We start from the raw sequence: 24,307 nt of genomic DNA on the forward strand, positions 1-24,307 counted from the left end.
TTCTTCTATTGGCATTATATACTATCTACAAGGGTAAACTCAAATATGGACTCCTTCTTAATCATCAGATATACAGGATGAATTGCTCCTTCTCTTATATTCCAGTATTGAATTTTATTTTTGTACCATTAGATCATATAACTTTCTTTAGCTGTATGATTTTCTATCTTGTTTATGAAAGATCTCATTGTGCAAACAAACCATATCTTATTCTACTTCATTATAACTTAGCTCTTACTAACCTAAAGTGATATACAAGTAATTCTATTTGAATGAGAATTTTCTTCTGTGTCTATGAATAGGAGGCCACAGGTTGTCTGCTTCAGGGATGACTACCTTAAATCACACTGGCATCAGTCACACAGTCTTCCGTTTGCTGGGCATACCTGGACTAGAGGACCAGCACATGTGGATCTCCATCCCCTTCATCATTTCCTATGTCATTGCCCTGCTTGGGAACAGCCTGCTCATCTTCATCATCCTCATAAAGCGCAGCCTCCATGAACCCATGTACCTCTTTCTCTGTATGCTGTCTGGAGCAGATATTGTTCTGTCCACATCCATAGTGCCTCAGGCCTTGGCCATCTTTTGGTTCAATGCTGGGGAGATCTCCTTGGACTGCTGCATCACTCAGGTGTTCTTCATCACTTCTACCTTCATTTTTGAGTCGGGAATCTTGCTGGTGATGGCATTTGACCGCTACATTGCCATATGCTACCCGCTGAGATACACAAGTATTCTTACATATTCCCTTATTGGGAAAATTGGTGTAAGTATCATTTTGAGATGTAATGGTACCATTTTCCCCATAATCTTTCTTCTGAAAAGACTAACTTTCTGTAGAAACAACATCCTCCCAAATACTGCTTGTAAACACATTGTCTTGGCTCGCCTTTCTTGCAACGATATCCAAGTAAATGTCTGGTACGGGGTCTTTGTACTGGTGTCAACCCTGGTCTTAGATGTCCTGATAATTTTTGTTTCTTATGCGCTGATCCTTCGTGCTGTCTTCCACATGCCTTCCCAAGATGCTCGACACAAAGCTCTGAACACTTGTGGCGCTCATGTCTGTGTCATCATCCTCTTTTATGGGCCTGGGATCTTCTCAGTCTTTACTCAGAGATTTGGACGTCACATTTCACCCCATATTCATGTCCTCCTGGCCAATGTGTATATTCTTGTTCCACCTATGCTAAATCCCATCATTTATGGTATTAAGACCAAACAGATTCGGGACCAGGTGGTTCATGTATTTTTTACAAAGCACACATGATCATGATTGCGAACTTTTCTCAGAAATGTTGTGCTTTACGTCAGATTAACCTTCAAATTTAGGAAGGTTGAGCAGACAAGGTAATCGAATGACTTCATATACTGATGTCTCTAAAACAACTGCACTAGGAAAATTATAGCTCATGTTTCATCCAAGGCCTGTATATTGTCATTAGATATTAGTGTCTATAGGAATTTAGTTTGCTTTTTTTATCCCTATACTTGAGAACTGGATTAGTCCACCTTGTTAGTTTTCACCTTATAAGTCTAGATGAGAGGTTGGCATGAGATTAACTGAATCATAGCTGAACTATTTTTTCCCCAAAAGTTTTGAAAAATTTTAAGTAGTTGTATTTGTTTTATCCCTCACTAGAATATTTCTCCAGCCATCTTCTCCTATGTTGTCTGTACCTTCAACTTTTTCATTTGTAAACAATGCAAATTATTACAAGCATCACCTGCATAAATCATAGATTTTCACCATTACTATACAGTTTAGACTCTATGAATGTGTGTATGTGTACATATAAAGTATTTCCTCCACAAAATAAAGCAATGTCTATGTTGGTGATGTCTTTATTTACATTGGCATTCATTTGAAGTAAACATTAAAGACTGCTACACCGGTTGGTGGAAATTCTCTGAGTCAGGGATCTTGCTAGTAATGGCATTTGACCACTACATTGCCTTATACTACCCAGTAAGGTACACCGCTCGTCTTACCCAGACCTTGATAAGGACATTTGGTGTAAGTATCTTCTAGAGGAGTTATGGCATAGTTTCCCCTGTGATATTTCTTTTGAAAAGATTGACTTTCTGCCAAAATAATATCATCCCACACACCTTCTGTGAACACATTGGTTGGCCAGATAGGCTTGCAATGACATTCGAGTGAACATCTGGTAAAACCTTTTGGCCTTAAGTGTAACAGCTGTCTTAGATCTTGTGCAAATTTTTGTTTCCTATCTGCTCATTCTACATGCTGTGTTCCACATGCCCTCTGAAGATGCTCGACACAAAGGCCTGAACACCTGTGGCTCCCATGTCTGTGTCATCATCTTATTTTATGGGTCTGGGATCTTTACAACTCTTACTCAGAGATTTGGACACCATATCTCACCTCCTGTCCACATATTATTGCCTAATGTCTGCCTCCTGGCTCCACCTATGCTGAACCCCAACATTGATGGGATCGAGACCATACGGATCCGAGATGAGATGGCTCGTGTGTTATGTACAAGGAAGAAATGGTCTTGGCATGGGACCTGTGTTATCAGAATCTCAAAACTACCTACAAAATAGTCTACGGAGGTGGTGAGTGGGAGATGAAGCTAAAACACTGGGGAAATATGAAGGGGCTTTAAAAAGTTCATAGGAAAATTTGTCCACAACTTTTTGTAGCCCATACCTAGCTCAGTCTGATTCTAGAGTAAATTCACATGGGAAATAGTAAGGTGTCTTTTTTATTTTAAAAATGTGTAAATAACCTGAGAGGGAAGTGCCATCTTTTACTTGTTGCCGTACATACTTGGGGCTAGATGTGTTGATCCCTACAAACCATGTGCTCCCCATGACACTCCTCTAGTCCCTGGAAATGGATGCAGCTAAGTTAGTGCTCAGACTGAGAATGTATTTATCTAATCTATAATGAATGTCTAAGGCTCTGAGACATCATATGATATCCCTGGAAAGAACATACAAACCTTCATTGGTTTATATTTTTCACTCTAGATTTTCAGGTTATTCATATTTCATTTTAACTCACACCCTAATAAGAAGGCATGCTGGTAATGAATTGTGGGCTCCTATTGTGCAGAAGAACCTTTGTGGAGATGGAATCTGATGACTTTCTATTTGGGGAATTGTAATGAGGTTTTTAAGGGGTGGTGTGTACTGAGAGAATGTGCTCATGGAAACTCCTTCATTCCCAATGTCAGGTTTGTTCTTTGGTGAGTTGCTCTAACATTTGAGTTAGTTCCTGATTTCGTTTGTAGGAACACTTCTCATATTACCTTATTAGCAATTTCAAAAACAAAGAATATTCACTCCTTACCTCTCCAGAGTCTTTCATGGATGTTGGAATAACTTTTGACTTGCTGGGACACTTTTATTTCTAATTTCATACTCTATTCTCATTACTATATTTTATTTTTTAAATCATTTCATTGGGGGTTTATAAAGCTCTTATTACGATCAATCCATCCATTGTGTCAAGTACATTTGTACATACGTTGCCATCATTTTCAAAACATTTTCTTTCTACTTGAGCCTTTGATATCAGCTCATCCCTCCCCTTCCCCCCTGAACCTTGATAATTTACAAGAAATTTTTTTCATGTCTTACACTGACCAATGTCTTCCTTCACCTACTTTTCTGTTGTCCATTCCCTGGGAGGGGGTTATATGTAGATCACTGTGATCATTTTCCCCTTTCTTCCCCTACCTTTCCCTTCCTAGTATTGCTACTCTCATTTTTGGTCTTGAGGGGTTTTTCTGTCCTGGATTCACGGTGTTTATAGCTCTTATCTGTACCAGTGCACATACTCTGGTCTAGCCATATTTGTAAAGTATAATTGGGGTCATGGTAGTTGTGGGGAGGTGGTGGGAAGCATTAAAGAACTAGAAGAAAGTTGTTACGTTTCATTGGTACTATAATGCACTGATTGGCTTGTCTCTTTCTTGTGACCCTTCTGTAAAGAGATGTCCAATTGTCTACAGATGGGCTTGGGGTCTCCACTCCACATTCCCTCTCATTCGCATTGATATGATTTTTTGTTCTGGGTCTTTGATGCCTGATACCTGATCCCATCAACGCCTTATCATCACACAGGCTTGTGTGCTTCTTCCATGGGGACTTTGTTGCTTCTCAGCTACATGGCTGCTTGTTTATCTTCAAGTCGTTAAGACCCCAGATTCTATCTCTTTTGATAGCTGAGCACCATCAGCTTTCTTCACCACAGTTGCTTATACACCCGTTTGTCTTCAGCAATCATGTCGGGAAGGTGAGCATCACAGAATGCTGGGTTATTAGAACAAAGTGTTCTTGAGTTGAGGGAGTACATGGGTAGAGCCCCAGTGTCTGTCTGCTACCTGAATACTTCACTACTATATTTTCTATGGTACTCTTCTAACCAGCTTCTATTTAATTTATACTTCGGTTCACATTAGAGAGGCAAAAAGTATATTGTGCATGTTTCTTTTTACCTTTTTTGTAAAATCTATGTTTTTTATAGAAAACACTAGACCAATAAGGAAAGACAAGGTATCTAGCTGTGTTTGGCCGGTTTGACAAGCAGCTCCCTGTCAATGTACTGTTGAAATCATTGAAAGATTTTCAGTAAAATTTTACTGGCATGTGATATCAATAATATTTTCTACAATTTGAGTATTCTGTTGGGTCACCTTTCTTTGGAATGGGTATAAATATGGATCTCTTCCAGTCTGCTGGACAACTTTGAGAGTTTCCTAGCATAGACCAAAGAGTGCTTCCAGCGCTTCATCAACTTATTTTATCATTTCAATTGCTATTCCATCAATACATGGAGGCTTTTTTAAGCTAATACTTTCAGTGCAGCTTAAAATTCTTTCTTTGGGACCACTGGTTCTGGCTCACATGCTATTTCTTGAAATGGCTGAATATTGACTGGTTTCTTTTGGTATAGGGACTCTGTGTATTCTTTCTTACCTGTGTATTCTCACCGTGCTAAATATCCTGAATTGTATATTTGTACATGGCTATATGAGAGATTTTCCTTGTTCTTAGGAAATACCTGCTAAATATTTGAAGTGAAGAGTTAGGCTATCTGCACTGCATTCCACTAAAATGGAACAGCAAAATAAAAAGTGCAGGAATGATACTATATACTAAGCATAATGAGAGAAAGTAAACTAATAAAGTGGAGATGGCAAAGTGATGTCAATGGTTAACTCTAGATAAAAGCTCAATGAGTTTTCATTGTCATAGTCTTCTAGCTTCTCTATGCTTTAATTTACTTAACATTAAGTAGACATTTTTGTTATCTTTTTATAGTGCTTGGTGGTGTAGTGGTTAATTGTTGGGCTGCTAACCACAAGGTTGGTAATTCAAAAGCACCAAACACTGCGCAAGAGAAAGATGGTTCTTCAAAGTAATTTTTTGTGTGATAATAAAACGCATAAGCTTCATTTAGCATTAATTGCCTATTGTTGGCATTTTACATTTAGTTTATTTTGCTTTCCTTTATTATCTTCATTATATATATTTGTTGCTACACCACTTGAAAAGATAATGTCACACATATAACTCAAATATTCAGTATTTACTTTCTAAAATCAAGAGAAATTCTTAAATGATTATAGTGTAAAAGTCCAATTTAGGACTTTTCCTACTGATATAATACTATTATTAACAATTTCAGATAATGAAGGTCCTCGTATGATTATTTATAGCACAAAGTTTTCCAGTCTGCACCCAATCCAGCATTTCATGATGCATTTATTAAAGTTTATCTTTTGTCATGTAATTTTCCAGTTGCCTTCAATTCATATCTGACTCATGACAACACCATGTGTACCAGAGAAGAACTATGTTGCAGGTGGTGTGATCGATGACATTCTATGGAAGCCTTTATAGGCCACCTGAACTGATTGGGCAACCCAAAATTTCTAAATGCCTCTGCAGGGCTGTGGCAATCTTTTTGAGAATGAATGGATTTGGCCATCCAGTCACCTTGAGAGGAATCCCATGATGACATTAGGCTCAAAAGTGAGAATTCATTATTATAGCTGACACGGGAATACCGCCCACTGTGCGGGGATACTTAAATAGAAGGCTATGCCCTGTTCTTGGGCATTCTGGTAGTTAGAGAAGCTGAAAGTAGGATATAACCTCTGCAAGGTCTCAGAGCCTTTGAAGCCACTGGCGCCAAAAAAACTCCCTGAAGTTTCAAGTTGCTGCCATCCTGGCCTCATCTCCACTTAGGCTGGTTGTGGTGTGCGTGAGGAACATCAACAGGAGCATGGAATCCCACAGCCTCCTCAGTAAGAAGGGGTTCAATATCGGGTCCTTTGGCATGGGATTGTATGTGAGGCTCCCAGAACCAAAACCAATCTGCCCTTTTTCTATTATTTCACAATCATATATCAGCAAAGGTATGATGGCTACATCTGGAGTGAAATTCTATAGCTCTGGGGAAGAAATCTGATCATCAAACCCCAGCCAGAAAGATTCCACGAATGCAGAGATGTCTTTGGTGTCATTGTGACCTCTGAAGAGATGGTCTTTGATGGAGTGGTGGCAGACCTGAGGTCTAGAGAACAGGAGACTAACCATCTGGCACACGTGATCTAAACGGAAGAGGTCACCCTGGGAGCCTTCCTCATTTGTTAACTCTGCCAGCTCCTCTAGCACATGGATGCCTTGGAGGGCAGGGTGAGTGAGCTCATCCTGCAACTGGAGCACAAAACACACAAGAGTGTTCTTCACATCGCTTGCTTGACATGAAAATCCTTGCTGGTTCTGACTTGTTCCAAAGTAAGAATGCATATGTCCAGTATTTGCTCATTGTTTTCTCTTAGAATTCTCTCTAGGGGCCCAGCTCCTCAATGCTCAATGTATTCTCAGGCATTCCACAAGAAGACCAAAATCCTCACATGGTAAGTGGAGAGAAGATTGAAGTTGTCAAGTATTTTGTCTTCCTTGGATCCAAAATCAGCGTTCATGCAAGCAGCAGTCAAGAGATCAAAGAAAGAGTTGCATTAGGTCAATCTTCTGTACAAAACCTCTTCAGAGTATTGAAAGCAAAGATGTTACTTTGAAGACTAAGGTGTGCCTGATCCAAGCCAAGATGTTTTCCATGGCCTCATATGCATGTGAAAATTGGACATTGAATGAGGAAGACTGAAGAATCAATGCATTTGAATTGTGGTGCTGGAGTATTGAAAGTACCAAAGACTGCTGAAAGGACAAATCAATGTCTGGGAAGAAGTATGTCCAGCATGCTCCTTAGAGGCAAGTATGGCAACATGTCTTTGAGCATGTTGTCAGGAGAGACCAGTCCCTGGAGACGGACATCATGTTTGGTAAAGTCGAGGAACAGTGCAGTTGAGGAGGGAAGGCCTTTAAGGAGAAGGATTGACACAATGGCTGCATCAACGAGCTCAAGCATAGGGATAATTGTGAGGATGGAGCAGGACCAACGTGTTTCCTTTGGTTGTGCAGAGGGTCACTATGGGAGGGAGTGGACTTGATGGCACCTAACCACAACAACACTTGAAGAGGCTTGTTGAGAAGCACAGGTCTTGTGCGAAAGAAGGCGGTGATAAGCAGAAGAAGGAACCTCTGCAATGTGACCTGCTGCCTACTTTACCTAGAAAACAAATTTAATCCGCCAGGTCAGCAGTTGGAAACCACCAGCCACACCATGGGAGAAAGACAGAACTTTTACGGCAGCAAAAACAGTCTCAGAAACTCACAGGGGCAGCTCAACCCTGTCCCATGCGGTCGCTAAGAGTCGGCCATGGACTCAATGGCAGTGAGTTTGGAGGGGCTTGGGGGAATATCAATTAATTTAGGAGAAAATTTCTTCTGAATGAAATTTAGACATTATTTTTATTAGAATTCAGTGATTTCGTTTTCATACGCAGACACAAAGCTGTTGTTAGATATAATGCTGTTTCTTCTTTGGAAATTTGTGCATTCTTTATCAGAACAAACGATTTTTTTTAAGAAATGGAATGAATGTGCAAAAGGAAGGTCAATTCATCAGTAAGAATAGTTTGAGTAAATGTCCTTGAATATTAGATGTATCTTATTTCATAGAGCAAGGGCAGAATGTTGGGAAATAGTTTCTCATAGTTGACTCATGGAGAAGGAAGATGGGATTGCTGTTTGATTCATTTTAATAGTTTTATTAACTTAAAACCAATGTATTGGCATATACTTCATATCCTACAATTGGATAGTTTAGTCATATTAGTAATATTTGTGCAATCATCACCACAATGAGTTTCCGAACATGCTCTTCTCATACTCGTCTTCGTTAGCTTCCCATCCACGCCTTGTGCTCCCCAGGAATGCCAGTCGGCAACTCTCAATCCTGTTACTGTTTCTATCAATCTACCTGTCCTGGATCTCACATACAGGAAACCCTACAAGTCAAAAACTGGTATCAAACAAGCAGCGGGGGAGAAGCCAACAGCAATGATGACATAGAAAAACTTAAGTTAAAAAGAAAGCAGGCAATATTAAAAACTGAAACAACTTTAGAATGGGTCAAAAGGAGCTCAAACAATAAAGTATTTAAACCCAGTTACATCTGCCATGATCCATTTTACAATGCTGTCTGCCTGATTACAAGTCTATTCGTGTCCCTTCAACTAGTGTCAGAGGAAATTCACCCAAGGCTGACTCTATGGGGGACACTGCAAGTGGATTTTGGGCTTCCACTGTCATCCATAACCTTCGGGAAACTGGGTGTTCACAATTTAAACTTTAATACCTGTCCCTCCTTTGGATTTTGATTTTATTATTTACATTTCTTGGAGCACATAGGCTTGGTATCCTTCCATGTGGACTTAGTTAACACCTAATTTCACTATCTCTTTATTGACATTCTTGTTTTGTTCCTGTACCATTTTCCTGACTCATTTTCCCCGTGTGTGTGTGTGTGTGTGTGTGTGTGTGTGTGTGTTTCCTTTGGCCCTTTGAGCATATTTACTACCATTTTTCAAATGTCTTTGTCTAGGAAGTCCATTATTTGGAATTCCTTCGGGATAGTTTGTCCATTTATTAATTTTTATCTTAATTAAGCTATTTCTGCTCTCTCTCTGTTTTTTATTTTCAAAAATAATTTGAATATTATAATGTGGTGACAGGAATGTCAGATTCTCTCTCTTCCCCAAGGTTCCCTGGGGCGTCCCCTGTCCCCTAGGGAAGGACATGGTTTTATTTTATTTTAATTGAGAAAGTCTGTAGAAATTTGTTTGGTGACTTTCTAGGAAATGTGTCAAGAATAAAGACCAAAGTCTCTGTTGTTTAATGTGTTTTAAGCTAATGTTTTGACAGATATTTCCTGAATTCCAGGGGAAATTCTCTGCTAGAGCAGAGAGCAATGTGTGAAGAACACATTGGGTGCACTGAACACAAATGACCAAAGACCTGATCAGTTATTGAATGAAATAAAGAATATCATACATGAAGAAAGCAAATGATCATTCAGAAGTCAAGAAAGAAAGAAATATCAAAGTGGATGTCAGAAAAGACTCTGAAACTTGCCCTTAAGCATACAATATCTTAAAATAAAATGAGGAAACTCAGAAGTAAAGGAGCTGGACATAAATTTCAATGGGCACCTCAAGAAAACAGAGTATTATAATGAAATGTGAAAAGATTTGTAATTACAAAGCCAAAAGTGAAAAACACAGTCCACCTATGTCTCAAGCGGAAAGAACTGAAGAAAAGAAACTGAAAGCACAAGTTCCATCCGATATTGATGGATACTACAGGCAAAATACTGAACAATGTAACAATTAACAAAAGAAGATGAAGGGATACAGAAAGTTACTCCCCAAAAAGGTAGTTGATGTTCACCCATTTTAAGAAGAGGCATATTGTGGTAGTTAGGCTTTGTGTCAACTTGCCTGCACTTGTAGGAAGATATGGGTGGAGCCCAACCTCTCCATCAGGTCAACACTGATGATGTCTCTTCGGGAGTGCAGCCTACTTTACTATCTAGAAAGAGATGCTGTGGAGAACAGACTCTTTTTCTTTCTCTTCCTGCTGTCCTGATTCCTGTGTTTTGATACTGGGACTTGGGGCTAGTGGCTATCAGAACCCATTTAGATCCTAAGGAGCTAAAGGTCAGCAGCCTGTCATGCTTCCTGATTTTGATAAACTTGACCCAGTCTTCACCAGCCTGCATCTTCCTACCTCCTGCTTAATTTTTTCTGGTTCATTGATGAACATTTGGAAGAATCTCCAGTTTGCAATTGACCCAAGTGCTGGTGTTGGGCTTGGCTTGTCCACTCTGCAGCTGTAATACATATTTCTTTCTTGGTATAGATTTCTTTCTTATACAAATATGATTGGCCTTGTTCTGTTTCTACAGAAAACACAACCTAGCATACATATTAGGGGCTACCCCCCAAAAAACATAATTTTTTTCAAAGCTATGAATTAAAATTTATTTACAAAACAACCTTATCACCTTCAAAGTACTCTCCATTACACTTAATACATTTTTCAAATCTGCGATTCTATTATTGGAAACATTTTTCAAACTCATCTGTTTGGATGGGTGACAGCACCTCCCTTGTTTTTTTCTTCACCTCTTCTACGTCATCAAACCTCTGTCCTTTCATGTCCTTCTTTATTTGCAGGAACTAAAAGAAGTCACACAGAGCGAGGGAGATCAGGGGAGTAAGGTGCATGGGGCAAAGAGGCATGTTGTTTTCTACTCAAAACTGGCGCATTGAGAAGGCTGCTTGAGCAGGTGCATTGTCGTGGTGGCAAAACCAGTCCTCGATCTGCCACAGATCAGGCCCTTTTTGTTGCACAACTGTTACACAATCTCTTCAGAACCCCTACACAGAATGCTTGATAAAGAGTCTGACCGTGTGGAACGAACTCCAAATTCACTATCCGCCTCACATCAAAAAACAAAAGAAATGAGCATCATCTTGATCTTTGATTTTACTTGAGGAGCTTTTCTGGGCGAGGTGATGATGGCATCTTCCACTGGCTTGATAGAGGTTTGCTTGCAGGGTTGTGAGAACCACCCTATGTCTTGTCACCAGCAATGACCTTGGGGGGAAAGTCTGGGTCACTTTGGAGCTGTTCTTTCAAAGCATGGCATGTTTCTAGTTGACGCTTTTTTTCCTGGTCAGAACCTGAGGCACAAATTTCTGAGAGACCCTTCTCATTCCCATATCTTCTGTTAAAATTCACTGACCTGAGCTCTAAGATAGTACAGGTAACTTTCCTGTCTCTTCAATTGTCCATCGTCAGTCTTGGAGCACAAGTGCATGAATTTTGTAGACATTTTCATCCATTCAGGAAGTTGATGGACATCCAGAATGAGCTTTGTGATCAATCAACATTTCACCTTTTTTGAAATGAGAAAATCACTCATATATTTGAGTTTTTCCTATAGTGCTGTCCTTGAAAGCTGTGTTCAACATCCCAACAGTTTCTGTGGTATTTTTCCTGATGAGGAAGCACAATTTCACAGCTGCTTACTTAAATCAGCCTTCCAAAAATGATGTTTGAGTGAAACAGCTTTGACGAAAAAATTCACTGTGGTGAGAAAGAACCTTCTCAGCGATGCCACTGGGTGAACTAACTCAAAGCGGGTTGCTCAATGCTCCCCTAGCAGGAAAAATGTGTACCAGTCTGAAAGCTCCACCAAGCAGAGCTTTTTACTGTTTTGGTGGTGGTGGTGGTGGTGGTACCCCCTCATGCGATCACAAACTGATGAGAGATATTAATAGAAGACATCTCTGCTAGGGAGGGTTCTCTAGAGAAGCAAAACCTGTGATGCTTATATGAGGCTATAAAGAAAGAAATTTATATCAATAAAGTGATCCACATAATTGCTGATGTGGGTAAATCCAGTTGGTTCAAGTCCTTTGGCTAGATGCTAAACTGGAAACGTCTCTTGATCCATGTAGCTGCTGGGACTGGCAAACCAAGAAGCAGGAAAGCCACAGACTAGTAGAAGCATAGATGGATGAATCCAAGGTCTCCAGGTCATGAACAAAATTCCTTAAAGTTGGACCAACAGACAATATCATGATCAGTGGAGCAGACATTGAAGTTTTCAATGAATTCTTTTAGCTGCAAGGACGAATAAATCCAAGGTTGGCAAGCAACATGGCAGGTTGCTAACAGCTCCTACAGTCGACAGGAGTATCGTTGGCTCAAATCCACCGAACCAGAGGTCTATGAGGCAGATGCAGGATTCTGGCTAACAAGAAGGGAAGGAATTCTCTGTGGCATCTATTTATATGCATGAAGGAGGTTACACTGCTGAGAAAGTATCAGCAGGGCCGTGACCTGAGTAAGGGGTTGCACTCCACTCTAAGCTTACCACACTGCTTGGCTGCTCACAGCAGATCCCATCATGGATGTGTTTACATTATGCTTGGTCATACCGTGGGGGAGGCCTCAACTGCCAAACACTGAGAATGTTGGCCCAGGCAAGTTTACACAAAACCCAGCTATCATAACATCTAAGCTGCACTGAAGGTATTAGCAAAAAGCAAAGCATCAGGAAGTGACACAGCCACAAATGAAATGTTTCAATAAACTAATGAGCCACTCACATATCTAAGCTACAACATTTGGAAGACAGCTACCTGATCATCTGACTGGAAGTTATCCATATCTGTGTCCATTCCAAAGAAAGGTGACCCAACAGTAAAAATGATGGCAGCAATACATTATTCGGGAACTATCAGAAATTCAAGCTGGATTCAAAAGAGGGTATGAAATGAGGCCTATCATTGCTGACTTCCAATGAATTTTGGATATAAACGGAGAAATAAAAACCAGAAAGATGTTTACTTATATTTTATTGATGATGCAAAGGTATTTGGCTCTGTGAATTACAGAAAACTATGAATAACATTATAAGTAATGGGGGTTCCAGATCATTTCGTTGTATGTAAGTAGAGCCTGTCTAGGAACCAAGAGGCAGGCCTTCCAACAGAGGAAAAGAGTATTGTGTGGTTTAAAATCAGAAAAGTTATGAGGCATACTTTCTTTCACCAGACTCATTCCATCTGTGTGCTGGGAAAATAACTTGAGAAACTGGATGAAATGAATAGGAAGAATGCACGATCAGGACAAGGGGGAAGGCTTGCTTACAAATTGCAGAATGCAAACAACATCATCTCACTTGTTGAAATCCAAGAGCACTTACTGATGAAGATCAAAGACTAATCTAAAGTATGTTACACCTAAAGTAAGCAAAATTCCTTACAGTTGGACAAACAGACAATATCATGATCAGTGGAGCAAACATTGAAGCTGTCAATGAATTCTTTTCACTTGGATCCACAATCAAGGTTCATGGAAACAGCAGTCAAGACTGACACCGTGGCCGTGACAGTGTAATGTGTTATAACAAAGCAATTGTGAGGATGGCACAGAATAAGGTAAGCTGCATTCTGTTTTACACGGGCTCTATAACACCTAAGACGGAAAACAGCAAAATTATATTAAAAGTGAATATATAACAATTACAGAACATAGGTGATTTGAAAAATCATTTTAGTCTACATTGTCTAATACTTATGCAATAGATATGATTTATTCAAAAGCAAGAGAAAGAATTTGCTAAAAAGTCGTATGAACAAACAATGTAAACAGATTAAGATTTCCATTAGTGTAGGTATGTGTGGCAGTTAGATCTTATGTCACCTTAACCCTGTGTGAACTTGTAGGGGTGGAGACCAGCTTATTCATCAGATCACAACTTGATGATGCCTCCTTGGGGATGTGACCTTGTCTACAGGAAAGACTGTGAGAAACTTCTTCCTTTCCCTTGCTATTGCCTTCTTGCTTACTGGGACTCTGTGTGTGCTTCCAGGGGCAGCCCCACAACCTCTGAGTTGTCAGCACCCTGACATGTTCCCACCCACCAGGATTCCTCACCCACCAACCAGCCTGTTGTATCCCTGCTTCTGTTTCACCAGAATCCAAAGAGGGCCCCAGCTAACACCAGAACCATAGACTTGAGTTGGACTGGGCTGGGATGCTTTCTGGTATAAAATTACTTTTTACATAAAGTTCTTGAGTGCAAATAGGTTTGTTTCTCTAGACAAGCCAGCCTTACAAAGAATGGAAGAGAGGTATTAAATCAGATATGGCTTATTTTAAAATATTTAAATTTCTGTTTTTAGTTTTTAAGGGGTAATTTCATGAATATCGAATTATTAAAATCATTTTATTGGGGGTTGGTACAACTCTTATCACAATCCTTACATACATCCATTGTGTCGAGCACATTTGTGCATTTATTGTCCTCATAATTCTCAAAATATTTGCTTTATACTTGAGCCTTTGGTACCAGCTCCTCATTTTCCCCTCCCACACACTACCCACTCCCTCATGAACCATTGATAATTTTTAAAATATTATTTTTTCATATCTTACGCTATCCGATGTCTCCCTTCACCCACTTTTCTGTTGTCTGTCCCCCAGGGAGGAGGTTATATGTAGATCCTTGTAATCAGTTCCCTCTTTCTACAGGAACTTCCCTCCACCCTCCTGGTATCACCATTCTCACTGGTCCTGAAGGGTTCATCAGTTCTGGATTCCCTGTGTTTTCAGTTCCTATCTGCACCAGTGTACATCCTCTGGTCTAGCCTGATTTGTAAGGTAGAATTGGGATCATGATAGTGTGGGGAGAAAGCATTTAAGAATTAGAGGAAAGTTGCATGTCTCATCTTTGCACCTGACTGGCTCTTCTCCTCCCTGCAACCTTTCCATAAGGGGATGTCCAGTTGCCTACAGATGGGCTTTGGATCCCCACTCTGCATTCCCCCTCATTCACAATGATATGATTTTTTGTTCTTTGATGCCTGATACTTGATCCCATCAGCACCTCATGATCACACAGGCTGGTGTGCTTCTTCCATGTGGACTTTGTTGCTTCTGAGCTAGATGACCACTTATTGACCTTCAAGCCTTTAAGACTTCAGAATCTATATCTTTTGATAGCCGGTCACTATCAGCTTTCTTCACCACATTTGCTTATGCACCCATTTGTCTTCAGAAATCGTGTTGGGATGGTGAGCATCATGAATGCCAGGTTAATAGAACAAAGTGTTCTTGCATTGAGGGAGTACTTATGTGAAGGCCCAATGTCCATCTGCTACCTTAATAGTAAACCTATAAATATATGCACATATATTCCTCATAATCATATATAAAAATATTTACATATGTACATGCCTGTATTTAGATCTCTATAAATGTCCTTTGCCTCCTAATTCTTTCCTCTATTTCCTTTTACTTTCCTCTTGTCCCACTATCATGCTCAGCCTTCATTTGGGTTTCAATAATTCATCTCAGTTACGTTGCCATTCATCAAGCCCTACCAGGCCTCCTACACTCTCCTCACCACTGATTTTGGATCACTTGTTGTTCCATTGTCCCTGGGTTTGTTAACACCCACTTCCTTTCCTCTGCCTCCTCCTCTCCCCTGTCCCCCAGAACCATCGGTCTGTTGTTTCTCCTCCAGATTGTTTATCCAGCCTATCTTATCTAGATAGACCTGCAGAGATAATAATATGCACAAAAACAAGACAGAGCAAAAGAAAGCAACAAAAGAAAGCAAAACAACAACAAACCAATGACAAAAAAAAAGAAAGAAAGAAAAGCCTGTAAATAGTTCAAGGTCTGTTTGTTGACCTTTAGGAGTGTTTTCCAGTTGAGTCTGGTGGGGTATCATGTCCTGGCCCCTAAGTCAATTTTTGGTACTCCCTCAGGACTTCCAGGACTTCCTTGTTCTGCTCCCTTTGCTGCTCTGTTACACACCCTTAGTTTTTTGCCTTGGTGTGGTGGGGTTAGCTCAGGCACAATTCCCACACCGTGTCTCCAGTGTTGTCTCCTGTAGAGCTATAGGCCAGTGAGGAATGCCGTGTCTCATAGTGGGGCTGGCCATTGGTCCTCTCTGTTCATTGTCTGTTCTGAATAGGGATATCATCCTCAAGGTTTGGTGGGCCAGGATGTGCTCCACTCTCCTTCCTCCCCCTTCATTTGTTACCATGTGCTCTGATCAGACATGTCCCTCTCCCTGAGCTGTAGCTAAAGTGCTGTCCTCTTTAGTAAATTCTTCTAGGGGGAGAGGAGCCTATCCCCATAGTTGGGATTGGGGCCAGCCCCTCAGACCCCTGCAATGGTTCCCTACTTCATGCCTGTATGTTGCATTCACATCTTGGAGCACCAGGTTGAAGTCTGGTCCCTCTTTCCCTGTGGAGATATAAACAATACACTCCCCTTGGGTGGGTTAGCATCCTGTTCACCCGCTATCAATTTCTTTTTCTTTCCGCCCCCCCTCCTTTTTAGTTGGCTACCATATGTATCCCTGGATTTGGTCTTCCCCCTGCCATACTACCTGGACCTCACCCCAGGAATGTTTGTATACAGTAGCTTTTTCCCTATGCCTCTTTAGCATTTTTTTAAGCTTACCCCAGTGGACTGATGTTGTACTTGTCCTTTTGTGCTTGGCTTACTTCGCTTACCATAATTTCCTTCAGTTCTTCCCATGGGGTAATATGCTTCATCACTGCTTTTTAGCGATGCATAGTACTACATTGTATGTATGTACCACCGTTTTTTAAACCATTCATCTGCTGATGGAAATTTAGGTTGCTTCCAACTCCTTGCAATTATGAACTATGCTGCCATGAACAATGGAACGCAGATGTCTGGCCATGGTTTGTCTTTCCTCTTCTGGGTATATGTCCTGTAGGGAGATTACTGGATCATATGGTAACTCAATTTCCATCTGTTCTAGATATCGCCAGATCAATTTCCATAGTGGCTGTACATACATACAGGTCCACCAGCAGTGGATGAGAGTTCCTGGCTCCCCACAACCCCTCCAACACTTGCTGCTTTCTGATTTTTTCAATTGGGCTATCTTTGAGGGTGTTAGGTCGTAACTCATTGTTGTTTTAATTTGTATTTCTCCTATGGTTAATGATTGGGAACATTTTCTCAGTTGTTTATTGGCCATTCAGATTTCTGCCCTTGTGAAACTTCTGTTGAGATCCTTTGCCCACCTCCTCAGTGGGCAATTAGATTTTTTTCTTTTTGGAAGCAAGCAGAGTATTGTAGGTTTTAGTAATAAGGCCTTTGTCTGCTATGTCATTGCTAAAGATGTTGTCCCAGTCTTTTGGCTCTTTTATTACTCTCTTGGTAAATTCTTTCAAGGTACACAGGTGTTTAATCTTCAGTATATCCCACTTGGCTATTTGTGTCCTTCCCTATTTCTGATAGCTTAAGTATTCCCTGCGCCAAAGTTCTCAGGTTGGTCACAATTCTTTCCTTGATGGCCCTAATAGTTTTGGATTTTACCTTGAGGTCTGTGATCTACCTAGAATTTATTCTTGTGCATTGAGTGATATAAGGGTTCTGCTTCACTTTTCTGCAGGTAGATATCCATTTTTTCCAGCAACATTTGTTGAAGAAGATATCTGCTTCCTATTTGATATTTTGGGGGCCCTTAGCAAAGATCAATTGTCTGTATGCTTATGATTTTATTTATAGGTTTTCGGTTCTTTTCCATTGATCTGAGTATCTCTCATTACACCAATACCATGTGGTTTTGACAACTGTGGCTGTATAGTATGTGCTAAAGTCAGGTAAAGCAAGTCCTCCTACTGTGTCCTTCTTCTTGAGGAGTTCTCTGCTAATTCTGGGCTTCTACCCTCTCCATATGAAGTTGGTAATCAGTTTTTCCATTTCTTTGAAGAAAGATGAGGGTAATTATATCAGGTTTGCATTAAACTTATATACTGCCTTGGACAAAACTGACATCTTCACTATATTGAGTCTTCTAATCCACGAGCATGGAATATTCTTCCCTTTGTTGAGGTCACTCTTGGTTTCTTGTAATAGTGTTCTGTAGTTTTCCTCATATGCATCTTTTGTTCTGTTAGTCAGGTATATCCCTAGATATCTCGATTTGTTCTTGGCTGTTGTGAAAGGTACCACCTTTTTGATCTCCTCTTCTGTGGTCTTATCTGATGTGTTTTGCAGTCCGATAGACTTCTGTTTGCTTATCTTATATCCTGCCTCTTTACCATACTCCTCTATTGCTTCCTTGTGGAACTTTTTGGGATTTTCCATATAGAGAATCATATCGTCTGCAAATAATGATAGTTTTACCTCTTTCTTCCCCAGCTGAATACCTTTGATGTTTTTTCTTTGCCTTATGCTGGTAGCTAAAAGAGCCAGTATGATATTAAACAATATTGGGGACAAGGGGAAGCCTTGTCTGTTCCCCTTTTTTTAACAATTTATTGGGGCTCATATAATTCTTATCACAGTTCATACATATACATACATCAATTGTATAAAGCACATCTGTACAGTCTTTGCCCTAATCATTTTTTTCTCCTCTTTTCTTTTTTTTTACATTTTATTAGGGACTCAAACAACTCTTATCACCATCCATACATATACATACATCAATTGTATAAAGCACATCCATACATTCCCTGCCCCAATCATTCTCAAGGCATTTGCTCTCCACTTAAGCCCCTTGCATCAGGTTCTCTTTTTTTTTTCCCCTCTCTCCCCTTTCCTCCCTCCCTCATGTGCCCTTGGTAATTTATACATCGTTATTTTGTCATATCTTGCCCTATCCGGAGTCTCCCTTCCCCCCTTCTCTGCTGTCCCTCTCCCAGGGAGGAGGCCACATGTGGATCCCTGTAATCAGTTCCCCCTTTCCAACCCACTCACCCTCCACTCTCCCAGCATCGCTCCTCACACCCTTGGTCCTGAAGGTATCATCCACCCTGGATTCCCTGTACCTCCAGCCCTCATATGTACCAGTGTACAGCCTCTGTCCTATCCAGGCCTGCAAGGTAGAATTCGGATCATGGTAGTTGGGGGGAGGAAGCATCCAGGATCTGGGGGAAAGCTGTGTTCTTCATTGGTACTACCTTGCACCCTAATTAACCCATCTCCTCTCCTAAACCCCTCTATGAGGGGATCTCCATTGGCCGACACTTGGGCCTTGGGTCTCCACTCTGCACTTCCCCCTTCATTTAATATGGTATATATATACATACATACATATACATATATACATATACACATATATACACATACACACACACACTTATATCTTTTTTTTTTTTTTGCATGATGCCTTATACCTGGTCCCTTGGCACCTCATGATCGCACTGGCTGGTGTGCTTCTTCCATGTGGGCTTTTTTGCTTCTGAGCTAGATGGCCGCTTGTTTACCTTCAAGCCTTTAAGACCCCAGACGCTATCTCTTTTGATAGCCGGGCACCATCAGCTTTCTTCACCAGTCTGTTCCCCTTTTACAGTGGAATTGTGTTCATCTTTTCTCCATTGACTACCACGTTGGCTGTTGGTTTTTCATATATAACTCATATTATCTTGGGGAATTTTTCTTCCATTCCTATCTACTTGTGTGTCTTAAACAGGAATTGGTGTTGTATGTTGTTGAATGCTTTTTCCAAATGTTGATATTATCATGTGGTTCTTATACTTTTTCCTTTCAATGTGGGGAATACTAATGGTCTTTTGTATGTTGAACCATCCCTGCATCCTTGCTATGAATCCAACTTGGGCGTGGTGAATCATTTGTTTCATATATTTTGGTATTCTATTGGCCAGTATTTTGTTAAGGATTTTTGTATCAATGTTAATTAAGAATATTGGTCTGTAGTTCTCAATTCTTGTGGGATCACTGCCCGGTTTTGGTAGCAGAGTTACATGGACTTCATAGAAGGAGCTCCGGAGTTTGCTGTCTTTTTCTATGTTCTGAAAGAGATTGTGTAGGATTGGTGTCAGTTTTTCCTTGAATGCTTGGTAGAATTCTCCTTTGAAGCCATCTGGTCCAGGGGATGCTTTTGTTGGTAATCCCTTGATAAACTTGTCTATTTCTTCTACTTCTATGGGTCCTTTGAGATTCTTGACGTCCATCACGATAGTGTAGGGAGGCATTATTTTTCCAAGAATTGTTGCATGTCTTCCAAGTTGTTGAATTCATTGCAGTACAGTCCTTCATAATACTGTGCAATTATCCTTTTGATTACATTATGGTCTGTTGTAATGTCCCCTCTTCTATCCCTTATGCTTGTTATTGAAATTTGTTCCCTCCTTTCTTTGGTTAAGTTTGCCAGTGGTCTGTCAATTCTGTTTATCCTTTCAAAGAACCAACTTTTAGCAGCATTCATTTTTTCCATAGTTTTCTTAGTTTCCTTCTCCTAAATCTCAGCCCTGATTTTTATTATTTCTTTTATTTTGCTATTAGTAAGATTGTCCTGCTGACTCTGCTCTAGTTTTGTAAATTTTATGCCAGCATATCAATCATAAGTCTGTCTTCTTTTTTCATATGTGCATGCATTGCTATAAAACTTCCTCTGATAACTGCTTTTGCTGTGTCCCAGAAGTTTTGGTACATCGTGTTCTCATTCTTGTTGGTTTCTAGAAATTTCCTGATTTCATCTCTGATCTGGGCCAGTACATACTCCTTTTGCAATAGAGAGTTATTCATCCTCCAATTGTTTGTTCTTGTTTTCTTCATGTTCCCCAAAGTCTATTTTTCTTATTCCCTTGGACTTCATTGCTCTGCTCCCCTTGCTGTTCTGTTGCCCACCCTTAGTGCTTCGCCTAGGTGTGGTGGGGTCAGATTGGGCACAATTCCCACACTGTGTCTCGAGTATTGTCCCCTGTAGCACTATGAGTCAGTGCAGGATGTCATGTCTCATGGTGGGGCTGGCCCTATGGTCTTCTCTGTGCATTGGCTACTCTTAGCAGGATATTGTCCTCAGGGATGTGTGGGCCAGGATGCATCCATGGCCCTTTTGTCCTTTTCTTTCCCTATTTTTGTAAATAATTGCTTCTTTTATCCCTTTTCACAACTCTACCAATTTTTGTATTCTTTCTTTTTTCTTTCAAACTATTTCTTTTAGTTCCCTTACTTTTTCCCCTCTATCTATCCCCTTTCCTCTTAGTTTTCCCTTCTGTTGACATTTATATTATTCATTTCCAGTACTCCTTGACAGTCAACTTCCTCCACATAGCCCAAAAGCGCTCTCAATACTAACAGCTACATTACCATGCCATAGATATAGCAGTTGATCTTAGTCAACTCTAAAAAAATAAGAGAAGAAAAATACACACAAACAGATGAACACCCAGATCCAAAGAATTTTTTATGAAGAAAAGGCTATTAAACCATCAGAAAAATAATTCAGAAGAATCATTTTCAGGTACTTTCAATGCATAGAGAAAGAGTTTGAGAACAATATAACGAATAGAAAAACTAAAAACCCTACAATAAAAATACCAAATAGAACTCCAAAAGATGAATAATAAGAGAATAGAAATAGACACTTTCAAAGACCAGAGTGATAGAACTGATTAAATGGAAAGCTGAAATAATGTACTTGAAAACTAATCTCTTAACTCCAGTAAACAAGAAGAGTTGACAAAAAGAGAAAAGAAGTTTGAAGAATGCCTAAGAATCATGTTGGACACTCTCAGGAGGAGCAACTTATGTCTCATTGTGATTCCACAAGAAGAAACAAACTCCACAGGGAAAAAACGTACAAGAAATCCCAGAAGAAAAGTTCCCTAAGAGCATTTTTTTAAATGAGAAAATAACTATTCAGGAAGCTGAGAGATACCCAAACAGGATAGAGTCCAAAGAAAAACATCTATACATGTCATAGTCAAATTTTCCAATATTAAGAACAAGAAGCAAAATTTGAAAGTAGCTAGGGGGAAAAGATCAGTCACCCATTCAATAAGAATAGCTAATCAATAAGAATAGCTGATTTTTTAGCAGAAATTATGCAGGTAAGGAAATAATGGAATGAATGCCAACCAAGGATCTTATATTCAGCAAAAGTATCCTTCAAGTATAAGGGGAAAATATGGGTATTTCCAGACAAAATATAACTTTGCATATATCCCCACCTGAATTTTGCAAACATCTCAAAAGCAGATTTTCAGCATTGAACACTAATGACATAAGACCTGACGAGCTGTGGGATGATGTCAAGAACATCCTGAAGAAAGAGAACAATCATTAAAAAGACCCAGGGAAAAAAAGAAAAGATTGAAGTGGATATCAGAAAAAGACTTGGAACAGGGATACTGTTGCTGATTTCTGATGGATTCTTGGCTGAAATCAGAGACTACTAGAAAGATACTTGTTTGTGTTTTATTAACTAAGCAAAGGCATTGAACTGTGTCCATAATAACAAATTATAGACAGCCTTGAGGAGCTTGGGAATTCCAGAACACTTTGTTGTGCTTATGTGGAACTTGTACATGAATCAATAGGCAATTGTGCAAATAGAACAAGGGAATATTCCATAGTTTAAACTCAGGAAAGGTTTGTGTTGGGGTTGTATCTTCTCACTATATTTATTCAATCTGTATGCTGCGCAGATTATCAGAGAATCTGGTTTAAATGATGAAAAATGTATCAAGATTGGAGGAAGAATTATTAGATATTGGAGTCATGTCGATGGCACAACCTTGCTTGCTGAAAGTGAGGAACGTGTGGAGCACTTGATAATGAAGATCCAGGATTGTACACTTCAGCATGGGCTACAACTCAATGTAAGGCAGCCCAAAGTCCTCGCTACTGAACTAGTAGTTACATCATAATAAACAGAAAAGATTGAAGTTGTGAAAGGTTTCATCTTTCTTGTATTCATAATCAATGCTCATGGAAGCAGCAATCAAGAGATCAAACGATGCACTCCATTGGGTAATTCTGCTACACAAGAACTCTACAGTGTTCAAAAGCAAGCATGGTACTTTGAGGACTAACTTGCATCTGATCCAAGCCATGATATTTTCAATCGCCTCACATGCATGTGAAAGAAGAGCATTGAATAAAGAAGACCAAAGAATAATTGATGCATTTGAATTATGGTGCTGGCGAAGAATATTGAAAGTGCCAAAAGAAGAAACATATCTGTCTTGGAAGAGGTATAGCATTCTGGCAAGGATGGTAAGACTTCATTTCATGAACTTTGGGAATGTTAAATGGAGAGGCCAGTGTCTGGAGATGTAGCATTCTTGGTAAAAGATGGACAGTGAAAGGGGAAGGCCTTTGACAAGATGAATGAACACAGTGGCTGCAACAATGGGCTCAGGCATAGGAATAATTGTGAGAATAGTGCAGGAACGCGTGGCACCTAACAACAACCCCCCCAAATTCATAAACACAGCACAATTCCCATCCAGATCCCAACGTCATTCTTTAAAGAAATGTAAAAACAACTACTAACTTCATATGGAGAGGGAAAAGATCCAAGAAAAGCAAAGGAGATTTTAGAAAAAATAAAAGTAGGAAGCTTCTAACTTTCCGACCTCAAAGCCTATTATGCAGACACAGTAGTTAAAACCGTCTGAGCCAAGTACAATGGTAGATCTACAGACAAATGAAACAGATCAAAGAACCGAGAAATCAATTCATTCACCTACAGACAAATGATCTTCAACAAAGTGCCATAGCATTAAATGGAGAAAGATGGTCTCTTCAATAAATGGCACTGCCAAAATGGGATTTGCACCTATAAAAACACTGAAACAGGCCCCATACCTAATCCCAGGTACAACACAAGAAGTGATCAGAGAAGACATGGGTGCTCTATAAAATTATAGTGAAGAAATCAGATGGTGCCTCGCTATCAGAAAGATAGCATCTGGGGTCTTAAAGTCTTTTCTTTAACAAGCAGTCATCTAAGTGAGGTGCCAGTTAAGTCCGCATAAAAAGAACACACCTGCTTATGTGATCTTAGGATTGTAAATAATAAAATCCAAGATGAAAGACGTGAATTATATTGTACCTTAAATTCTAAGCACCTGGTTTGCAAAAGGCTATCAATGATAGTGAAAACCCAAAATGCATTTACAGAGCCCCGTGAGAATTAAACCTCCATCGATGTTCCATGGACCATTGATCAGGGATGTGAATAGTATTTCCCTCAGACAAAATGCATTGGAGCATAGATTACTGCAGATATCGTTAGATAAAAATTTAACATGTTATAATTTGTATACCCTTATGACCCATTTTTTGTTTGTTCTAGTTTCAATTAACTACTGCTTTAAATTGGATTGAGGTTTTTCTGTATTTCATTTTTTTGTCGTTTGGGGGTTTATTTGTTTGATTTTCTGTAAGTGAAATCCAGGATAAGTAAAACTATAGAGACAGTAACTAGATTAATAGTTCCTTAGGGTCATAGTGAGAGAGATTAAGATGTAAGAGAGAGCTCATAAACTCAAAAATTAAGAAAATGTTTTAAATTGACAATGATAAT

The 24,307-nt window shown here is 39.7% G+C and overlaps 1 protein-coding gene and 1 pseudogene across 1 annotated transcript; both read left to right on the top strand.

The window, feature by feature from the left end:
- The first annotated feature begins 328 nt into the window (after window positions 1-328).
- LOC142446912 (olfactory receptor 52B4-like) lies at window positions 329-1,273 on the top strand. The gene has a single exon (XM_075548644.1). The coding sequence runs from the start codon at window positions 329-331 to the stop codon at window positions 1,271-1,273; it is 945 nt and encodes a 314-aa protein (XP_075404759.1).
- A 503-nt stretch (window positions 1,274-1,776) lies between these two features.
- LOC142445911 (olfactory receptor 52B4-like) lies at window positions 1,777-2,574 on the top strand (annotated as a pseudogene).
- The last annotated feature ends 21,733 nt before the right edge of the window (window positions 2,575-24,307 follow it).

Source organism: Tenrec ecaudatus, chromosome 4 (assembly GCF_050624435.1).
Source record: "Tenrec ecaudatus isolate mTenEca1 chromosome 4, mTenEca1.hap1, whole genome shotgun sequence".
Classification (NCBI taxonomy): Eukaryota; Metazoa; Chordata; class Mammalia; order Afrosoricida; family Tenrecidae; genus Tenrec; species Tenrec ecaudatus.

Coding starts and splice junctions, on each gene's coding strand:
- LOC142446912 (XM_075548644.1), top strand. CDS start 329: ATGACTACCTTAAATCACACTGGCATCAGTCACACAGTCTTCCGTTTG.